Below are 23728 nucleotides of genomic sequence, written 5' to 3' on the forward strand. Positions count from 1 at the left end.
AGAGGGGAAGGGGGTGGAGAGAGGGGAAGGGGGTGGGGAGAGGGTTTGGAAGGGGGTGGAGAGAGGGGAAGGGGGGTGGAGAGAGAGGGGAAGGGGGTGGAGGGAGGGGAAGGGGGTGGAGAGAGGGGAAGGGGGTGGAGAGAGAGGAAGGGGGTGGAGAGAGGGGAAGGGGGTGGAGAGAGAGAGGTGGAAGGGGGTGGAGAGAGAGGGGAAGGGGTGGAGAGAGGGGAAGGGGGTGGAGAGAGAGAGGTGGAAGGATTGGAGGGAAGGGGAAGGGGTGTAAACTGAACGACTGACGGGCATGCAGCTGGGCCAGCCGGAGGGCAGGACGCAGCGCTAGCGACGAATGGGGCGAGAGGAGGCGGGCCTGTCGGCATCTGGGGAGCCCCTGGTTTGCCGAACATGACAACCAGCGCCGCTTGCGGAGCTTGGATCAAGCGGTGACTTCAGCGCTGAGAGTGGAGGCAGCTTTTCGCCTTGGTTCCTCTCCCCCCCCCACCCCCCCACCTCATCTTCTCGCTGTTCCCGCACGAAGCACAAGAGGGGGAAAGATCTCACCATTTCCTCACTGGGTGAATGACTCTCTCTACACCCCCCCCCCCTCCACCCCCCACACTCTACACCCGCCCACCCCCCAGTCACTTGCCAAGACATCGAGGAGAGTGGGGGGAACTCAGTGCAATTTAACTTCCCAAACGCCGAGGGGCTGTGAACATACTCCCTGTGTTTGACAGAAAGCGGAGGGGATGGGGATTGGGGGGGCTGACTTTCAAACTTGACTGAAACCTTTGGCTTTTCATTTTGCGTTTACTTATTATATGGGGTCCAATTACTTTTTCTCTTTCGCACTGACCAGCATCTGCCGAGTCGCAAGGACTCAAGAGGTAGAACGAGGAGCGGCGCCCGGCGACTGACTACAACCGCGATGTGTGATATGATTTCAGACCAATCGGCTGAGAAAATCAGCAGAATGAAAAAGTTGAGGAGAACTTTATCGGAGAGTTTCAGCCGTTTGGGTGAGTGAGTGAGTGAGTGAGTGGGTGAGTGAGTGAGTGAGTGTGTTAGTTACTCAAAGCGTAGAATTAAAAAGACCAGACTTCACAATTTACTTCCGCTTTCTGAAAAGAAAAAAAAAATGTGTTCATTAGTTTTTAAATGATCTTTTCTTGGGGATTTTTTTTCTTTTCCGTTCAAAGAAAGACACTTTCACCGAGGTAAAGCTAGCTGGCGCAGTAATCACAGGGTTTAGCGGGCTTGGATTCTAATGCAAGCTCACAGACTGATGTGTAGCAACGTTAAATGAAGATTATTTTTTTGTAAAAAAATATGCAAAACGCTTATTATGTACGTTTTGATCTCGCAGCATCGTTAACATATTTCAGATCATTGTTAGGGTCATTTGGTATCGCTGGAAAAAATGTTCTATAAGATATTTCCAAAAACGAGAACACATACAACAAAGCAATTTAACCACTACAGTTTAATACTATTGCAAACGAAGTTTACAGTTGCGTTAGATTTATAATTTTCTTTTGTCTGTTTTTTTTTAAAGCCTTGAAGAAGGAGGACAATAGCTTCGATGAGGTAGGAATCCACCGAAACGGCACAGTGTGTGGGTTTGTAGTGATAGTGCTGAAGACAAGTTACTGGCTAGAATCTATTCTCTTTGTGCAATTGGATAAAAAGACGCTGTTATTTTGCCTGAGTCACCAAGGTTAAAAATTGGAACAGACTTTTATTACCTGAAATTATTTTGAGTAACACAGGCCATGTTAAAATGATCTTTAGAATAACTTTTATTGCAGCATTTAACCATCAGCACCAAGGGATGTTAAATGTAGCCATTCGTGCATTTAGTCAGTGAGAGTGCTTCAATGTAAATCCTCTTCCTTTCTACACAGTGACTACAAAGTGTAATCAAAACATTTCTCAGTTGCAAGCAAGTCTCGTTGCAAATAACAATGCGTTGACACCCTAGATTATTTGCAGATGGAAATTTATAATAGACTTGTAGTGGGTGCCGCCACAGACTCATGAGCAGTGTGTTTTACAGAATGTTCTGTTCAGATACTGGGACTGAGCCAGAATTGTCTTGGTTCCATATGAATCAAGAGATGATATCAATAGGATGCAAGAACACGAGGCATTTTTGTGCATATCATAAATATTAACTGTCATCCTCCTGAGAGAATCTGCATTCAGAGCTAGATTAAGTATAATTACTAGATTGTCAGTCCATATTTCAGTTTACCATCTTCATGACAATGTAACCAAATGGATAAGATAACACAAGTTCATCATGATTGAAATACTTATAGCAGAAAACGAGAGTGTTAATTTTAAGATAAAATAGTAAAAATGTTGCCTGTGGATAATTAAATTCATGAATAAAATGCACAAAATGCACAGAACTTGAATACAGTGAAACAAAAGTTTGTAAACATAGTTTGTTTACTGCTAACATGTGTAAACGTGGTCCAAAGTTAAAAGGTAAATAGTTTTTGCTCAGTGAAATCTATGATGGAAATAAGGTATACAAATATTATATATGCAACATTATCTTTCTTGGAAATGTATTAATATTATGACATTATTCAATGGGTTCAAAAACTAACACTTCGTGTCAATGAACTGAAATTAGAAGCAATGTTAATTTAATGCCACAAAGGGATGCCCCATAATACTGGGTTCAGAATGACTTTTTAAAATTCCATGCATGAGCCGAGTTTGTAGATTTGATAGATTATGGTGAGCTTCCATGCAATGGTCAGCAGGATAGTGTATCTATGCTATCTTGTATGGTGAGTTGAATACTCATCAACTATGTGTGCACTTTTGTTTTTTTATTGTCGGGACCCAAAAACATTAGTCACCGTGTAAAGTTGGTAACTGGCCTCCTAGGTGTAGAGATAAAGTTTTTGTTTGGAATGCTGGTGGCTTGTGGATTATCTGGTTGCTAATTGAAAATTGATTCAGAATCGAGACTTCCTGTGGAATTGTAAGTTGATACCTGATGCGGCCAGGTCTGCTGTTCTCCAAGGTAATGATGATGGATTAGTCACCCCTGGCTGATTGATGGAACCTGGTGGTGTTGAAATATCACTTTGAGGTCGGATTCTTGCTGCTCATCTCTTGTAAGGTGACACAGTGACACGGCTAGTTGAGCTGCTTCCTTACGGCTCCACTGATCCACGCCCAATCCTGACCACGGGTGTAGTCTGTGTGGACTTGGCGCATTCACCTTGTGACCTGTGGGTTCCCTCTGGGTGTTCTGCTTTCCTATAATATCCCAAAATATGTGGGTCGATACGTTAATTAGCCTTCATCATTTCCTCCTAGTGTATAGATGAGTGTTAGAATCTGATGGGAGATGATGGAATTGCGGGATGAGTAAAAAATGATTGCTGTAGGATTAGTTTACAAGCTTAAGGAGACAGAGTGCTGGAGTAACTCAACGGGTCAGGCAGCATCTCTGGAGATGTTTGGGGTTGGGATCCTTCTTCATTGTTTGTGTCCTTTAGAGCAAACCAGCATCTGCAGTTCTTTGTTTCTATGCTCTATAGTTTTACACACTTAATGGTCGGTGTTGACTCAGTGAGATGAATAATCAATGATTGCCAGTGCTTGAGTAATATTCTTTGAGGATCACTCAATGGGTTGGTTTGGTGAATTTTTAAAAAAAGGATCTTTTTGATTTGTCTTTTCTATGAAATTGGATATGTATAGGAGATGACTTGGAGCAATTGGTGTAGCCAGATGGAATAGTTAAACTTGCTGTGTTTGAAAAAAAAATTGTTTTGGATACAAAACTTGCCGAACATATTGTAACGTTCTTGATTTTTTGCAAAAGGACACATTAATTAATAGCTCTAAAGTTGCAGGTGCAATTTGTATTTCAAATCCCATCTCCCATGTGTAGATAAAACTCAAATAACATTTGATTGGTGCTATCTCCAATCTGCATTAGGTACTTGGATTATTAAAAAATGTGGATTTTTCCAAATACCTTCCTTTGTGCATCATTATTTAAGTGTAGACTTCAGCACAGCATGCTTTCTATTTTGCAGCTCTAGTACAGTTTTAAGGTGAGGTTTATTTTCCCCTCTTTTAAATCTTGCGTTAGAAGGGGATGTTGTGGAATAGTTTTAAATTTTAATATCCTTGAAAAAATCTTTTTTTTTCCGATGTCTTTTTTTGACATTTTAGAATATCAGAAATGGTACATCTAAGTCACTTTCTTCTTTGCAAACTTGCCAAATACAGCCGTTGTTGTTGTTGGAAGTTGTCCAATCAGCTTCCCATAGAATCTGAGTTTAAATATTGCCGAATTGTTTTGCAGCAAAGTGTTTCCAAGGTAGAACAGCATTTGGAGGTCTTAAGGAAAGTTATGTCTTATCTTTAAGGCAATTGTTTATTAGAGCCGTTTTTGTCATTGGTTAGAGATTTCTTTGTGACTTTGATTTTCACCACCAGTGCAGAGAAGCTGCTGCTGGTGGCCTTTTGTTCTAGCTGAGCATGACTCGTGCTTCCTTTTCAATGAGAAAACCAGATAGAGAGAATAAATCCCACATTTGTAGTATAATATTTCAGATCTGTGAATTAAAACTAATTTGCTTGACATTTATCTGTACATTAAACATTCTATAAAATGCTTGTATTAGTGATCAAAACAACGCTGTAGTTGGTATAGTATGCAAATATTATGCAAATGAGAGCAGCATGAAAGCGGTATCCAATCCAAGGTCTTGCATGTGATGAGAATATAATGATTTCCTATGTAGATCTCTGCCAAGACAAGGAATTTGAGATATAGATCACTTAAATAACATTATGTATTCTTTGTATGACAAGTTAAATCAAATTATGGAACTCATCTGTAGTTCTACATATTTGCTTTGCAAGAATATGGTGCACATTTCTGATTTGATTGTCAAATTTCAATTTTGTCCATAGACCGCATCTCAGTCTTACTGCTTCCATGTTACACACACATTGGTGCTTGTTGAAAAGTGCCACTAATTTAACATGTGTTATTCACTGTCCTTTCAGAAAATGGTCATGCCAATAATGCCTAAATAACCATGTTTTAGATATAAATTCAAGAATTATGGTGGAAGTGTTTGATTATTGGTAATTGTGTGAACTGTTCAAAGCAAGGGTAGTTTAAATGGAATGTATTTTGTTGTTATTCTATTAGTGGTTTTAAAGTGTTTTTGATATGGGCATGGTATTAAACAATTGTTTTAATATTTACCTCACTTGATAACATTCTATTTGGTAAGGTACATTCCAGTACAAATAATTTGTTTGAGCGCTTTTGATACAATACTTTTGCAAAATAGGTAATTCACTATTTTGTTTGAAACTTGAATTGATCTTTAATCTTAACAAATAAAACGTCAACAGGAAGCTCTGATTTATTTTGACTTCTATTACCGTGTACAGTTCTGAATATGTCAAGTTTTCACTTTTTTAAATTATATGCAGAGTTGGGATGTGGCAATTCTTGAAGGGTAGAATAAAGATAATTAAATTGTTCAATATTGTACTCTACTCAAAAAAGATTGTCTAATATACAGAGCAGTAATCTGTCAATGATTAAATGTTGATTTTAAAACTATGTCCCTCGTGTAAATAAAGCTGACATAGTCTTGAGAGGAAGTGCCAAAGGAATGTCAGCAATCCCCTGCTTAGGCAAAAATGTAAAGAATTCAAACAGATGAAAGATAATCTTACCATGGTTGTGTATTTGCTGCTTAAACTTGCTGAAGTCTCAGTCGAGAGTTTGTCCGCTTTTTCAAATATATTTCTCCATTATAATTATGCACTAGACACATGCAAATCTAGTCACAGGTGAGGTCCCGGTGGACTGGAGAAATAAACATTGTCCTTCCTTTGGCAAGAAAGGAAATAGGAATTTCAGGGCAAGCCATGTCTTACAAACACAATTGAGCTTTTTGAGGATTGGATGAGTGCTTGATGGGTGTAGGGCAGTGGATCTTGACTACATGCAGTTTAGTGAGGCATTTGACAATGTCTCTCATAGCAAGCTGATCCAGAGGATTAAGATACATGGGATCCACGGTGACTTGGTAGCTTGGATTCAGAACTGGCTTGACCATGGAAGACAGAGGGCAGTGGTGGAAAGGTGTCATTTTATTTGGAGGTCTGTGACCATTGGTGTTCTGCAAAAATCAGTACTGGGTCCTCCATGATACATAAAAATAACTTGGATGAAAATGTAAATGGGCTAGTTGGTAATTTTGCAAATGACACAAAAAAATCAGTCTAAGGTAAGGGGAAAACATACAATTAATAGTTGGACCCTTCACAACATTGTATAGCTGGATTTTAGGACCCAAGTATATAGAGCCCTGGAAGTAGCAACATAAGTAGAAAGCATGGTAAAGAGGTGTATGGTGTGCTTGCTTTCATCAGTTGGGTCATTGAGCACAGTCGTAAATCAAATTGCAACTTTAGAAAATTTTGGTTAGGCTGCATTGGGTGTATTATGGTTAGTTCTGGTTGTCATATTACAGGAAGGTTGTGGAAGCTTTGGAGAGGATGCAGAAGAGGTTTACCAAAATGCTACTTAGATTGAAAGGTCGTACCTATGAGGAGAGTGCGTAGACAGGAACTGCAGATGCTGGTTTATACCAAAGATAGACACTAAATGGTGGAGTAACTCAGCAGGTCAGGCAGCATCTCTGGAGAAAAAGAATGGGTGAGGAACCCTTCCTCAGGCCCACAAGGAGAGAATGGACAAACATAGATTGTTTTCTCTGGAGTGTTGGAGGCTGAGGGGAGACCAGGTAAAATTGAGAGGTAAAATGTTCAGATTCTTCTTCCCAGGGTGGTAATGTCAAAGAATAGAGTGCATAGCTTTAAGGTGAGAGGAGGAACGTTTAAAGGAGATGTGTGGAACAAGATTTTTGTGACGGGTAGTTCCTGGAATGTGCTGCCATGGGTGCTGGTGGTGAAGGAAGGTACAATAGTGGTGTTTAAAAGGCATTTTAATAGATACATGAATATGCTGGGTTTGAAGGTTATGGATCTTGTGCTGACAGAAGGTATTGGTTTAATAGGTATCGTATTGAGCAAAGACGTTGTGGGTCTGAAGGCCTGTTGCTGTGTTGTACAGTTCTACAAATCGGTACCAATGCTGGTCAACAGAAAACATCACCTATACCTTTTCTCCTGAGGTGCTCCCTGACCCACTGAGTTACTCCATCATTTTGTGTCTATTTTCTCTGCTGTTATATCATGTTGCAAAAAATGCATTTTAAAGTTTTATGTTAATTTTTAGTTGTTTTTTAATTTGTGTGCCTTGAACGGGATCTCCTGCAGCATCATGATAGACAATAGACAATAGGTGCAAGAGGAGGCCATTCGGCCCTTCGATCCAGCACCGCCATTCAATGTGATCATGGCTGATCATTCTCAATCAGTACCCCGTTCCTGCCTTCTCCCCATACCCCCTGACTCCGCTATCCTTAAGAGCTCTATCCAGCTCTCTCTTGAATGCATTCAGAGAATTGGCCTCCACTGCCTTCTGAGGCAGAGAATTCCACAGATTCACAACTCTCTGACTGAAAATGTTTTTCCTCATCTCAGTTCTAAATGGCCTACCCCTTATTCTTAAACCGTGGCCCCTTGTTCTGGACTCCCCCAACATTGGGAACATGTTTCCTTCCTCTAACGTGTCCAACCCCTTAATAATCTTATACGTTTCGATAAGATCTCCTCTCATCCTTCTAAATTCCAGTGTATACAAGCCTAGTCGCTCCAGTCTTTCAACATACGATAGTCCCGCCATTCCGGGAATTAACCTAGTAAACCTACGCTGCACGCCCTCAATGGCAAGAATATCCTTCCTCAAATTTGGAGACCAAAACTGTACACAGTACTCCAGGTGCGGTCTCACTAGGGTCCTGTACAACTGCAGAAGGACCTCTTTGCTCCTATACTCAACTCCCCTTGTTATGAAGGCCAACATTCCATTGGCCTTCTTCACTGTCTGCTGTACCTGCATGCTTCCTTTCAGTGACTGATGCACTAGGACACCCAGATCTCGTTGTACGTCCCCTGTTCCTAACTTGACACCATTCAGATAATACTCTGCCTTCCTATTCTTACCACCAAAGTGAATAACCTCACACTTATCCACATTAAACTGCATCTGCCATGCATCCGCCCACTCACACAACCTGTCCAAGTCACCCTGGATTGGCCAGTGCAGCTTAGCATGTGAGATAGTAGTTGCAAACCAACAGTGTGGTGCAACATCTCAATACTCCAATGTGTAGGTCTCCACTTCGTGTTCCCAGGAGCACAACATTTTTAAAGTCGCCAGCAAAATAAAGTGATTTAGATTATGGTGGACATCAAATAATATTGTAATTGAGAAAATTACCACAATGTGAAAACTGTTTTGGAGGTGCTGATACTGAGATACTGAGATTGTTAACCAATTTCTAATTTGTTCTAATTTCTAATTTGTTTCATTGGGTTGTTTAAATTAATACTGATTAGCTAATTGATTTATTGCATCGTATGGGAGGCGCATTCCCAATCTCGCTGTACCCCTGTACAATGACAATAAAGATATATTGTATTGTATTGTATTTGTGTAGCAAAGAAAACTCAGATGCTGGTTTAAATGGAAGGTAGACACAAAATGCTGGAGTAACTCAGCGGGTCAGGCAGCATCTCTGGAGAGAAGGAATGGGTGACATTTCAGGTCGAGACCCTTCTTCAGCCGTTTCGGGTCGAGACCTTAAAGAAGGGTCTCTCCAGAGATGCTGCCTGACCCGCTGAGTTACTACAGCATTTTGTGTCTACCTTGTTAACCAGTTTGCACAGTTCTAAAATTCCTGTAAAGAGTGAGTGAGCAAGGGAGGGAGAAAGAGCAGGTTATCATATCCTCGTTTTGTTTAAAGCCCAATCTTTCCAAAGTTATATGCTTTGATCACTATGATACACGGAAGTAGTTCAAAGGAGGAATTTTTCAATCATTTATTAAAATAAAGCCTCATCTTGGATGAAGGCAAGAGATTCAATGGCACTGTTCAAAGAAGAGCATTTTCTTGGTGTCATTTTTCCCTCAATGGCATCAAAAAATGGATTAATTTGCTGGTAATTTAATTTACTGTGACAGTAACGGTTAATTTAAAAGTAGCACACCAGATTTCAATTATTCCAAGATACCATGACTTAAATGCTTTTCCAGTGACGGTGGGAATGCGATGTGTTTACAGATGAAATTCCAGACAATCTGTCACCACCAGTTGGCTCAGAAGTGTGCTGTGAGGCCTGAGTTGCAGAAAGATTTGCTGTTATTGTTAATGGCTTTGGTGAACATATCATTTGAAAAACTTCTTGTTCATTTTCCGTTTCCATTTATCTTGGAGTAGGTTCATTGTAAACTCACCAGACACATACCCCCTCCCCCCCCCAATCCTTTCCAGTCATGTATCTGTCAAAATATCTTTTCAATGTTGTTATTATATCGGCCTCAATTACTTCCTGTGGCAGCTCATTCCATATACATTTTACCTTCTGACTGGAAAAGTTGCCTGTCAGTTTCCTATTCAATCTTGTCCCTCTCATTTAAACTAATGGCCTCTAGTTCTTGATTCCGCAACCCTAGGTAAAAGGCTGTGTGCAGACACCCTATTCATGCCCCTCATAATTTTATTCATCTTTATTAGATCATCCCTCAATATCCTATGCTCCAATGAATAAAGTCCCAGTTTGCCTAACGTCTCTCTATAACTCCTGACAACATCCTCGTAAATCTTATCAGCACTCTTTCTGCCTTAATCCTATAGAAGGGTGACAAAAACTGAATACAATGCTCCAAGTGCAGTCTTACCTATGTCTTATACAACATAATGTCCCAATTTGTATATTCAGTAGCCTAACTGGCAAAGGCCAGTGTGCCAGAAGCCTTCTTCAACAAACTGTTCACCTGTAAACACACTTTCAGGTAATTATATACTTGTACCCTTACGTTCCTCTATTCTGTACCATTTTTTGGCTGTATTTCGAAAACAAATATACCAATAAACACACCCACAAATATACAAGATGAGAGTTTTAGTAATATATATAGATAGATTACATATTCTAGGACGGTGGAGCTGCATTCAACTTCAATCTGAAAAACATGAACTTTTTACCATTAAAAGAGCAGGAATATGGGAAAATAGGAGCAGGTCAGGATCATTTGGTCCTTCAAGCTTGCTTCATCGTTCAATAAGATCATAGCTGATCATTCAAATTTAGTATTTGTGTCAGCGTTCTCACTTTGTCTCCTCATCTCTCCAGCCCCAAGATGAATATCTACCTCTTGAATACGTTTAATGATTTTAGCCTTTAACTGCTTTCTGTTGCAGCAAATTCCACTGGTGCACTGCTCACTGGGGGAAGAATCCTTTCTTCATCTCACTCTTTTATGGCTTAACAACTATCCTTGACCCATGAGTTCCCTTACACCCCTAGTCTTGTACTCATTCACTATCAGGAACACCATTCATCCTCCAACCAATCCTGTAGAATTTGGCAGGTTTCTCTGTGAACCCCTTTTTTAAACTCTGGTGAACGGAAGTCTAGTTAATCCAATCTGCCTTCATACATTAGTACTGCCTTCGCAGAAAGCAGTCTGGTGAACCTTCAATGAACTCTCTCTTTAGCAAGGGCATTCTTCAGATAAGAAGTTTAAAATTGTGCACAGTAGAGATTCACCAAGGCTCTGCACAATTACAATGAGACGATTCTACTCCTCTGGTCAAGTTCTCTTGCTGTGACAATAGACAATAGGTGCAGGAGGAGGCCAGTCGGCCCTTCGAGCCAGCATTGCCATTCAATGTGATCATGGCTGATCATTCTCCCGTTCCTGCCTTCTCCCCATACCCCCTGACTCCGCTATCCTTAAGAGCTCTATCTAGCTCTCTCTTGAATGCATTCAGAGAATTGGCCTCCACTGCCTTCTGAGGCAGAGAATTCCACAGATTCACAACTCTCTGACTGTGACGGCAAGCATACACCCTTCTGCCTTTTCCTGCTGCTTACCTTCAATAAACGGTGTTCAAAAACACTCTGGTCTCTTTACACCTCTGTCATTCCCCATCTATTGTGTCAGATAATCTGCATTATTGTTATTGCCACCAAAATGGATAATCTCATACTTATCCATATTATGTGGGCACCCAGTGGGGCAGCTAGTAGAGCTGCTATCTCACCTCCCGTGTTCAGGTTCGTTCTTGACTTTTGGTGCTCTCTGTGTGGGGTTTGTATATTATTTTTGTGACCATGTGGATTTCCTCCCACATCCCAAATATGTACACGTTGGTAGGTGAAATAAGTTGCCCCAAGTGTGCAGATGAATGGTGGAATGTTGGGAGAGTTGATGGGAATGTGGAGATAATAAAATAATATTAGTGCAAATGAGTATTTGATGGTCAACATGGGCCATTCTTCCTGTTGAATGCCTCCATGGTATACTGCGAACCTCCTCAAGACTTGCTCTTAAACTTGTATTTTGAAATATTACGTTGAATTCCCTCTCATTCAAATCATTGAGAAATATTTGAAAGATCTGGAATCCCAGCATTGATCCCTGTGACATCCCATTATTACTGATGAGGTTGACTTGTTTTGTTTCGTACATGCTCCTATGTGCAAAGTTGGTGAGGCTGCTGCCACACTGTTCCAGAGCCTTGGGTTCGATCCTGTCCTAGTGCAGGAATGCACAAACTTCCTGCCACATCCTAAAGATGAGCTGGAAGGTTAATTGGCTTTGGAAATTACACCTTTGGTGTTGATAGGTAACAAAATAATTGTGTTTATGGTTATGTGAGATAGAATATGTTGCAGAATACAAGGAAATAAGGAAGAGAAGGAATGGGATTGACTGGGTTGCCCTGCTGGGATCTCGCAAGGCCCCAATAGGCAGAATGATAATAACTAAGTCAGTCAAGTTGCATTGTTCGATGTTATACTTTAATGTAAGACAAAACCATCTTCAGAGATCTGGGGGTGATATGTTAAAAACAAATATCTTCATATGCATTCACAGTAAGCTGCATCCTTTGTGCCAAATTTACCATTCTACCTATTTTGTTCTCAGGTCTTGTCATAGACATATTTGCTATTGACAATGTTGCCAAGGTTTTGTATCATTTGCATTCATCATAATGCCATAAGACATAGGAGCAGAATTAGGTCATTCAGTCCATTGTGTTTGCTCTGCCATTCAATCATGACTGATCAATTTTTCCCTTTCATTCCTATTCTGCCTTCTCTCTGTAGCCTTTGATGCCCTTACTAATCAAGATCCTATTAATCTCCGCTTTAAAACTACTCAATGACTTGTCCTCTACAACTGCAATGAATTCCACAGATTCACCCTCTGGCTAAAGAAATTCCTCCTCATCTCCATTCTGGGGATACGCCCATGAATTCTGAGGTTGTGCGTTCTGGTTCTAGACTCTCCCACAACTGGAAACATCCTCTTCACATCCATTCTATCTGGGCCTTTCATAATTCGGTAGGTTTCAATGAAATTCCCCCTCCTAAACTTCAGAGAGTACAGGTGCAGAGCCATCAAATGCTCCTCATGCATTATCCCAATCTCCCAGGATCATTATTGTAAATCTTCTCTGAACCCTCTCTAAAGCCAACATGTCCTTCCTAACATATGGGGCCCAAAACTACTCAAAGCTTTCCACGTATGTTACCTTAAAAAACCTCAGCATTACGTCCTTGCTTTTGTATTCTAGTTCTCTTGAAATGAATGCTAACATTGCATTTGCTATTGACTCAACTATTGCTTACTATTGACTCAACCTGCAAATTAACTTTTTGGTATCCGGCACCAGCACTCCCATGTCTCTTTGTACCTCCGATTTCTGAATCTTCTCCCCATTTGGAGAATAGAGTCCCTTGCCCAGAGTAGGTGAATCGAGGACCAGAGGACATAGGTTTAAGGTGAAGGGGAAAAGATTAAATAGGAATCTGAGGGGTAACTTTTTCACACAAAGGGTGGTGGGTGTATGGAACAAGCTGTCAGATGAGGTAGTTGAGGCTGGGACTATCCCATCGTTTAAGAAGCAGTTAGACAGGTACATGGATAGGACAGGTTTGGAGGGATACGGACCAAACGCAGGCAAGGGGGACTAGTGCTGCTGGGACATGTTGGCCGGTGTGGGCAAGTTGGGCCAAAGGGCCTGTTTCCACACTGTATCACTCTGTGACTCTAGGACTCTAATAGTCCACACCTTTATTCTTTCTACCAAAGCGCATGGCCGTACACTTTGCTATACTGTATTCCATTTGCCACTTCTTTGCCCACTATCCCAACCTGTTCAAGTCCTCTGCATTCTCCCTGCTACCTGAATATTTCCTGCCGCTCCATCTACATTTGGATCATCTGCAAACTTGGCCACAATGCTATTAATTCCTTTATCCAGATCATTAACATATATATAATGTGAAAAGTAGGGTACCCAACAATGACCCCCGTGGAATACCACGCGTCACAGGCTGCCAACCAGAAAAGCCCCCCTTTATTCCTTCTTTTTGCCTTCTGCCATTCAGCCAATTTTCCATACATTGACAGTACCTCACCTCTAATACCATGAATCCTACTTGTTTAGCAGCCTCACATATGGCACCTTATCAAGGGCCTTATGAAAATCTTGGTAAACAACATCCACTGACTCTTCTTTGAGTATCCAGCTTGTTACTTCCTCAAAGAATTCCAACAGATTTGTCAGGCAAGATCTCCCCTTCACAAAACCATGCTGACTTTGGGCTATTTTATCATCTGCTTACAAGTTCCAAGTCTATTCACCATGATCTGTGCAGATGTTTTTAACTTCCTGCTGTGTATGTTTTTTGACACTTATGCAACCAAGTCATTAACTGTTGACTGCAAAGGTATAATTTTGGCAAATTACACGATGAGAAACATGCCTGTGCATACAGTATAAATATAGGAGGAACTTGTCATTTGTAAATGCAAGTGACGTATGAGTCATGTTTCTGTACAGCAGTTCTTTGAATTGCTACTGGGTTATTCTGTCAACCCCTTTTAAATAGACCTTTCTTCCCCAACTGATTCATGGTGCTTTTGAAATTTTAATAATAAACGCCGTAATCATAATCAAGTGATTGTGCTTCAGTTTGTTGTGCCTGAGTCTCATGGCCTTGACTGTTGTATGTGTTGTTTCCTACAGTGCCCTCCATAATGTGTTTCTGTTCACAAAGTCTTCTGCGGACAGTGGTCATTGAGAAATTCACACCTGACTCCTGAAGAGCGTTTCCGATCTGTCGGACTGGTGTTTCAGCATGTAAAATCTGACCAAGTGCACTTTAACCACATGTGATTTTTTCTTTTACAAATCTCAAATTGTGGAGTACAGAGCCAAATAAATAAATTATATGTCTTCGTCCCAAACATTATGGAGGGCACTGTATTTTGGTGCCAAGATAACAGCGTGCTTTATGGTGCTCATCATGACTGATGCGTTTGTCATCCGACAGTTGGTGGCAAGGAAAAAAGAACCCGTGAATAGGAAATTGGCAGAATTATGGTCATTTGATCCAGGGCAAAAAACTAAATTGTCTTGAAGATAGGAGAGGGGCAAGGTAAGTAGGCTCAGAGGTTTCCCCAGGGTAGGAGAGTCTAAAACTAGCAGACATAGGTTTAAAGTTAGAGAGGAAAGATTTGATAATAAATTGAATCACACACAACAAGCTACCAGAAGAAGTGTTAGAGGCAGGTACAATTGCAATATTTATGTCATACTCGGACAGGTAAATGGACAGGATAAATATAGAAACACAGAACTGCAAGTGCTGGTTAATACACAAAAGGACACAAAGTGCTGGAGTAACTCAGCAGGTTGAGGCAGCATCTCTGGAGAACATGGATAGCTGACCTTACAGGTCAATACTCTGCCTCAGACAGGATAAATCTGGAGAGGATTGCTATGGGCCAGGTGCATTCAAGTGGGATTGGCTCATTTTGGCAAATTAATCGGCATGGACCAGTTGAGCTGAAGGGCTTGTTTCCATACTGCCTAGCTCTATGACTCAGTCAGATAATGCAGCCCTCCACAATCAAGCAAATCATTGGATTGTCCTAACTAGTCCCGTTTACTCATACTTGATCTGTAGCCTTCGATATCTTTCCACTGTACACGTGACAATAAATTAAACTAAACTAATTCAGGTGTTTGTTTGGGTGCTGTTTCATTACTTCATTCGTAACAGTACTTACAGTTAAACCGAGCACAAAGTTTGGCTTGTTACTTAATGCATCAAGTACAAATTAAGGAAATTTATGTTCTTCCAATGTTTCTCATCTTTTTTTCAGCCCAGAAAGGGAACAGCATAAAAAGGGAATGGTAAAATTAACAGCATGGAGGGCCTGTTTCCATGCTGTATACTTTGACTCTCGTATTGTTCGACAGGTGCATGGATAGGAAAGGTTTAGAGGGAAACGGGCTAAACGTGGGCTGATGGGACTAGTGTAGATGGGGCATCTTGATCAGCATGTTGGGCCAAAGGGCCTGATTCCTTGCTGTATGGCTCCATGACTCTAACTGTGAAATCACATATATTATGGCAGGTGGATTCTCTAGATGTTTTTGTTTCTTGCAAACATCCTTTCTCTCTTTAGTTAGTTTCCTTAATGTGTATCTATTTTTATTTCTTACCCCAATCTTCCGAATCTATTGCCGAATCTTCAATTGGTATCATTATTTGAGACCAAAAGGCAATATTACTATTGCTACACTATTATTAGTTCATGGTTTTAGTAGCTAACAGCACAAACATTTTGAGCTGAAAGGCTGAGGGAAAAAGGATAAAGGGCAATGTGAGATGCCCTGTCCAGCAAGTTACATGTCGATATGGGATGCTTGTTTCACTGTCAGCATCCTCTGTTATCCCATGTTGGTTGGTGATGTATCAACAGTTTGGGATTGTAAGAGTCTATAATATGTTTCTGTTGGTTTACAGAATTGAATTCTAAGATTTTATGAGAATTCTCTTGTTGTAACAATTCAATTGTTGTAAGAGCGCCGAACAATCCCGAATGGGAACAGGCTGGCACCAGATCCACTGACCACCCATCAGTTATGGCCAGGAGATGAAAACCAAGCATTGGACTCCCTGCAGATATAAATGAGGGTTAATGCCAGACTTAGCAGCATTTTGATTGTATGCAAAGTCATTGTTACAAAGTCACACCAGCATTGTGTCAGTCAGTTGTTGAATGTCGTCAGTCCAATTTGCAGACTGGAAAACATACACAATAATAGGGCAGCTTCTACTCTGCCAGATCAAACCATTTGAAGCAATTACTGCTGTAGAAAGACTTTGAATTTAGCTTGCATATATCAGTGGAAGAGGGGTACAGTATTCTAAAATACTGCTTTTTTTGCTTCAAAGCTGTAAATGTTTTCAGTTTTTAACAGTTTAAAATGGTAGTCAGCTGAAATCCAAATTTCTAAATTTAAAATATTAATCCAAAATAAATAAATATATTTTTATTTTAAAAGATTTGCCTTTCCACGTCCTCCGGCTTAGTAATTCCCATTGAAATCCAGCACAGAATATGAGACCAGTTTTGTTTTCATCCCCACACCTGCATGAACTGCCACCCTCACACCTTTTCCACCCCAACTTAACCTTCCTCCTGTGGCAGCAAATGAAATTATTTGTCTCAATGATGCTTTGCACTGCCGGGAGGCTGGCCACCTGGTGAAGGAATGCACTCATTTTCCACAGGGAAAATGATAAAAGTGTTCCCTCCAGGAAGAAGCTTGTTTGATGCTTTGTGCACAGAGAATTTATTTGACATGTGTGTGTTGCGCAGTAATGCAACACTTCAGTCGCCTTCATGGCCGCTGGGTACAACTGGCCAATGGTAAAAATGTATTGGGAGGTTGGGCTAATAACCCTCATGAATCATGCACAATTAAGGTAAGTATCTTCTAACAAACTTTAGGCAAATGCTTTTGGGCATGAACACGTAATTGCTGGCACAAATACGTGAGGTGCAATTACACCTGTGTTTTATTCACCTGCTTTAGTGGTTCTTTTAATTCTCTCCAAGTCGTGTGTGGAAAGTGGATTGAGTTGAATCTTGTGGGAATGCTTATTCTGAGCAATCTGCTTGCTGCGATATAACGGCATCAACAACAGACTCTCACAGGGAAAAGAAATAGGGTGAAACTGTTGCAAAAAGATTTCACTAAGGATTTCACGAGAAGCAAACCAAATTGTAGAACTGTTATTCAAATGTAAATTTAAGTTATCATATCATATCATATATATACAGCCGGAAACAGGCCTTTTCGGCCCACCAAGTCCGTGCCGCCCAGCGATCCCCGTACATTAACACTATCCTACACCCACTAGGGACAATTTTTACATTTACCCAGCCAATTAACCTACATACCTGTACGTCTTTGGAGTGTGGGAGGAAACCGAAGATCTCGGAGAAAACCCACGCAGGTCACGGGGAGAATGTACAAACTCCTTACAGTGCAGCACCCGTAGTCAGGATCGAACCTGAGTCTCCGGCGCTGCATTCGCTGTAAAGCAGCAACTCTACCGCTGCGCTACCGTGCCGCCCTTGTGATAGACCAGTAAATAGTACAAGTATTTATCTTAATAGGATAGTGGCACCAGTCGACTGAAAAAGCTGCTTTCTGCCTTGCGTCCAGTTAGCAACCTGGCATTAGAAACAAAATATTAAATAAAAGGTATTATGTCAGAACTAAGACCCGGTGGCTGAACGAACGAAGAGCTAGCGGGCTGTGGCCTTTAGGGGGAAGCCGCCGAGCCCCCCACTATCACGCACGGTGGCAGGCTTGGCTCGCCGCCACGAAGAAAAAGCCGGCAGGCCACTGCCTGTTGGGGGAAGCTCAAAAGCTGCCGAGCTCGGCCCTGAAGACCAGAGAGTTGGGGAGGAAGGAGTCGCTTCGCACAAGGAGAGGGCTGGTAGGAGAGGGACCGGGGCATTGCCTTCAGCGCCTTCAAGTTTGGCTGCAAGAGGCCTCCTTGCAACATGAAGGTGGTTAGACGAGAGGACGGATGTCGGTTCGCAGGTCGAGGTCAACGGAAGAGGTCCTGCAGCAGCCTGGGGCTTACCTGTAATGGGAGCTGCCCCAGTGCATTGAAAGTGTGGACGGGACTTTGGAAGTTTTGTAAATGGCGCCAAAATATAGCGATTCGCGCATGTGTGATCTCTGCAAAAAGTATTTCACTGTTCAATGCACACGTGACAATTAAGCACCATTAAACCAATGCTAAGTTCGGTAAACATCCTGGGTTATAAGATTCCACATGAGTGATTGACAGCAAAAATTAGCTTGCAGAGAATTGAAGGGAATGGGGTTGTGGGGAATTACTAAGGAAGTAGGAAATTAGGAGATGAGCAATATCCCCAGGCAACAGACCTAAATAGTTTTTCACTGTTCATTCACAGATAGCAGTTAATCTGTTTCTAGATTACATTGTTAGATGGGAGGGAAAAAATAGGGTATTATGAAATAGAAAGTGCAAAGGGGCATTGATAGATTAAGAAAAACAGTGCAGAGAGTGCTGGAGATGGGACACTTAGGACTAAAAGGAGATAACATTACATAAAATTGGAAGGAGCTAGAAACTCTGAGCAGAGACAAATAGTGGCTGAAGGACCAAATTGCTAATCAAAAAAGCCGATGGTACATTAACTCCATGCAATTTGCAAATACTATTTGAACAATTAAGTAAATTCATATTTCCTTGAGCACAGAAAGTTAAAGGTAAGCTGAAGTACTTAAAATGAATGAAGTATTCATCACAGCAAGTAATAATAAATACTACTTTTGGGAAGGTTAAATAGGTCAATGACAGAACCTAGATATTGGAGCTAGGTTCTGTCATTGACCTATTTAACTTTACCAAAAGTAATAATTTATTGTTACTGCGATGAATACCTCATTCATTTTAAATACTTCAGTTTACCTTTAACTTTCTGTACTCAAGGAAATATGAATTTACTTAATTCATACTTGATGATAATTTTTTGAAGACTTTTCTTCACTTTGGGCACTGGCTTTGCAACAGGATGTGGAAGAATGTAAGAGCTTTGATCTCAGCTATTAAGATTATGTTAAATTATTTATGATTTACACCACCATCTCTGTGGTGTTCTTATAGCTTAGAGTGCCTTCATCACCTCCCGTCTGGACTACTGCAACAGCCTCCTCTATGGCGCACCCTCAAAAATCATCAATAAACTTCAATACATTCAAAACTCCGCTGCCCGTCTACTCACACACACCTCGATCCGTAACCATATCACCCCCGTCCTTTATAAACTCCACTGGCTCCCCATCCCCCAGAGAATCCAGTACAAAATCCTCCTCATAACCTACAAAGCCCTCCATAACCTGGCCCCATCCTACCTGACCGACCTCCTCCACAGGCACACTCCCACCTGCACCCTCCGCTCTGCCGCTGCCAATCTCCTATCCCCCCACATCCGGACTAAACTCAGATCCTGGGGGGACAGGGCTTTCTCCATCGCTGCTCCCACCCTATGGAACTCACTACCCCAAACCGTTAGAGACTCCCCCACACTCACCACATTCAAAACATCGCTGAAGTCTCACCTGTTCAGTACTGCCTTCAACCACTGAAGGTCACCTCACCTACTGTCTCCTTTCTCTGTTCATTTATTTATTTACTTATTTATCTATTTATTAATTTCCCTATGTTCTCAAAATCTCTGTAAAGCGTCTTTGAGTATATGAAAAGCGCTATATAAATAAAATGTATTATTATTATTATTATTATAGAGTGCATGTAATCCTCTGTTATATCTTGACCAGGTGATATTTCCTCTTTATGCGCGATCTTTTGCATTTCTCATTGAAACAATGTCCAACAAAAATGCACATCAAGAGCTTGTGGAATGACACTTCTACAGTATCTTCTTACTTGCACAATAGTTACCAAGCATTTTGCATTCTCGGAATGGGCTTCTGTTTCTTCTGCAAGACATCATTTATAATCCTGCTGGCTGGGTCTGGTTCCTGTGAAAGCAGTAGTTCTTGTCTGGATGGAAACGTCTGGGTGGAAATGTCACAGAGAGGCAATCTACTGGCTTGAAAATAAGACAAATAATCATGCTTGACTCGTAACTATGGGCCGTGAGGTTAGAGGTTGCGGAGGAATGCAATACTGCTGCTTGTGGCTGTGCCAGTTTTGAACTGCTGGATCTATTCTGGATTTCTTCAGCACAGTGCCGTGCGGCACAGAGCCTGCATGAGGACCTTGGGTGGATGGTCATTTCTATCGGTATTGTCAAGAACAGTTCCATGTTCCTAAGGATGAAGTGAAGTATTCTTTTCCCCATCATGTTGATTTTTCCATCATTTATTGGAGGACCAGTTTGATAGTTGTGTGCAATCTGGGTTTTGGCTAGGTCCATCAGTCATTCTGTTCATTTGCAATGAACATTGAGTTCCATCGTTCAGAGTACATTGTGTAACCTGTCTTCTCTGTGGGCTTGAGGGGACACTGATTTTGTTACGTATTTACGGGGACTGTGCGGGTCGGTCGGGGACGAGCTGTCTGTCCGTGGGCGTGGGGAAGAGAGGGGAAGTTTTGTTGCCTCCATCACAGTGAGGGGGTGTTTGGAGTCACTGTGATGGACGTTTGTGTTGGGGTTATGTGTCTCGTGTTCTTTTTTTTTTCTTTTTTTTCTATGACTGCTATGTAGTTTCGTTCGGTACTTCGGTACCGAACGACAAATAAAGCTGTTATCAGCAGGAGATTGAACTCATGCCATGAACCTTTGTGTATATTGAACAATTTCATTCATCCCAGGTCAACTGCTACCTGATTGTATATTGCAGCCTTACTACTATGACATGTATGTATTGCCATTGTATAGGATGTATCAAGGAGTTATGACGATGGAGCCAAGAACACTGGCTGAAAAGTAAAGCTGTTGCTTGACCAATTTGAGATTGGTCTGACAATTCAGCATGTATTTGGTTTAAAAATAAACACAATTTTGTAGAACTATATGCCTTGCTTGTGCTCAAAATGATTGCTGACATAAATGTTGAGTCATTCTTAGAGTTTTATGATAGTATTTTATACTCGTGCAACGTAATGGCTTGCTATTAACTCTTAACTATTAGTTAAGTTACTACGAGTCTTACTACGAGTCTTGCATCCTGCATCATCAAAATCAGGTAAAATTGCCCAAGTTTTCACTATAATACACTTATAATTGACTTTAGAAAAACCAGTGTAGATTACGACCCACTCTACATCAATGGGGTCTGTGTGGAAAGGGTACCAGCTTTCAGGTTCCTGGGTACGCACATCGCAGAGGATCTTACCTGGTCTACCAACACCATCACCACAGTAAAGAAGGCACAGCAGAGACTCCACTTCCTGAGGATCCTCAGGAAAACCAACCTGCAGGAGAAGCTCATGTTGTCCTTCTATCGCTGCTCCATCGAGAGTGTGCTGGCATACTGTATAACCACATGGTATGCCAGCTGCTCAGAAAAGGACAGGAAGGCCCTTCAGAGGGTCATCACGACGGCCCAGAAGATCATCGGCTGCTCACTGCCCTCCCTGGAGCACCTGTTCAGCCTACGCTGCCTCAGTAGAGCAGGCAAAATAATAAAAGATCCATCCCACCCCGGCCACCGTCTGTTTGTTCATCTGCCCTCTGGTCGACGTTTCAGGTCGATCAAATCCCGAACAAACAGACTTAAGAACAGTTTTTACCCCAGGGCCATACGAGAACTGAACACTACCTTTGCACTAGGCAACACCGTTAAAAAATTTTGTACTTAATATAATTGTATTTAATTGTATTTATGTATTTATTTGTTTTTGCATTTATTGCATATATGTTTGCACGCACCGTCAGGATTGGCTATTTTTTAATTTCGTTGTACTCGTTGCAATGACAATAAATGAATATTATTATTATAACACATGACTTATTCTGATCATCCTGCAAATATTTAGCTGCTTTTAATGAATCTAGATATTTAAAAAAATAATAAACCTAATTAATGAATTCAGCTGCAAGACCTGAATTTCATTGTTATTCTAGACATCTGGATTAGTAGACCAGGAACATCTATTATGCCACCATTCTCTATTACCAGAGCCTGCACTACTTAAAGCTAGCCAGTGCCTCTCAACAGGGGCACATTGTGGCTGAAGTAGTTGCTTGGTATCATTCCACTTTTGTATCTAACCTGTCATCCAAAACTATGCAGCCTTGTCTAATAAAGGGCAGCATGGTGGCACAGTGGTAGAGTTGCAGCGTTGGAGACCCAGGTTCTACGGGTGCTGTCTGTATGGAATTTGTACGTTCTCCCTGTGACTGCGTGGGTTTTCTCCGAGATCTTCAGTTTCCTCCCACATTCGAAAGACGTATGGTTTTGTAGGTTAAGTGTAAATTGGTATAATTGTAAATTGTCCCGAGTGTGTGTGGGATAGTGTTAATGTGTGGGGATCGTTGGTCGGTGCGGACTCAGTGGATCGAAGGGCCTGTTTCCGGCTGTATCTCTAAACTAAAAAAACACACAATAATTGAAGCTGAAGGGACAGCATTACCCAATTCCACAGTTGCAGTCATTTACCACGATAGTGACATTGTGTAATTTTGATGATATCTTAGTAGTAACTGTTGATGATATTCTGTTCTGAGTGTCCTGCACAGAAAACAGGAACAAGAATGGTACATTAATCAACTTTCCAGAGGATTATACATCACGTTGTTTTTAGCAGAGGATTTTGATGGAACCGTTGGGAGAAGAAGGAAGCCTATATTTCAATGGTAAGAAAATGGATGAGTAGAGCGCGAACATTACACGTGACTTTGTGCAGAACATAATTCCATACTTTCTAGGTGGAAGTGAGGCCTAGCTTTGGTTTCTCATTTCTGAACCGAATCAGGATACAGAGTCTGATGGTTGCCATTGCAACCTTTACTGTGACGTTGTACATGTGTGGTGGTATATCAGAATCATGGACTGAGGCCTTGAGGTTTTAGTTATTTAAAATATTTAGTTATGGGAGGCGGATAAGCACAGTTTTGTGTGAAGGTGTGGCATTCTGTATTTGTCTCCATGAAGTGTCTTTTGAAAGCAGTTTTAAATGGCTAGTGTGGTATGGGACTATGCACAGATCAAGAAGGTTCAACAGATCAACAGTTCAGAGCTTTATTTGTCATTCGGTACCAAGGTACCGAACGAAATTACATAGCAGTCATACACAAAAAAGAATACAAGACACATGACCCCAACACAAACGTCCATCACAGTGACTCCAAACACTCCCTCACTGTGATGGAGGCAACAAAACTTCCACTCTCTTCCCCACGCCCACGGACAGACAGCTCGTACCCGACCGACCCGCACAGTCCCCGCAAGGGGATGGAAGTCCCCGCGGCCGAGCCGCACCGGGCGCTGAAACATCCCGCGGCCGAGCCGGGCGACGGAAGGCCCCGTGGCCGAGCCGTGCGCAGCTAAGTCCCGCGGCCGAACCGCGCCGTGCGATGTTAAGTCCAGCGGCCGAGCCGCGCCGTGCGATGTTAGGCCCCGCGGCCAAGCCGCACCGGGCGATGTTAAGTCCAGCGGCCGAGCCGCACCAGCGATGAAAAGTCCCGCAGCCGAGCCGCGCC

At 41.7% G+C, this 23728-nt stretch overlaps 1 protein-coding gene across 2 annotated transcripts in view; it reads left to right on the forward strand.

Annotated features, from left to right (window-relative positions):
- The first annotated feature begins 395 nt into the window (after window positions 1-395).
- cdk14 (cyclin dependent kinase 14) overlaps window positions 396-23728 on the forward strand; it is a 520407-nt gene continuing 497074 nt past the window's right edge. The window contains exons 1-3 of one of the 2 annotated variants that reach the window (XM_078417377.1): window positions 396-440; window positions 857-1016; window positions 1553-1584. In XM_078417377.1, coding sequence (XP_078273503.1) covers window positions 926-1016; window positions 1553-1584 — 123 coding nt within the window. In that variant the 5' untranslated portion in view covers window positions 396-440; window positions 857-925. Of the gene's footprint in view, window positions 441-470; window positions 573-856; window positions 1017-1552; window positions 1585-23728 lie in introns of those variants that run through there. The other variant, XM_078417369.1, reaches the window with a different exon arrangement.

This window comes from Rhinoraja longicauda, chromosome 2 (assembly GCF_053455715.1).
Source record: "Rhinoraja longicauda isolate Sanriku21f chromosome 2, sRhiLon1.1, whole genome shotgun sequence".
In the NCBI taxonomy this organism is placed as follows: domain Eukaryota; kingdom Metazoa; phylum Chordata; class Chondrichthyes; order Rajiformes; family Arhynchobatidae; genus Rhinoraja; species Rhinoraja longicauda.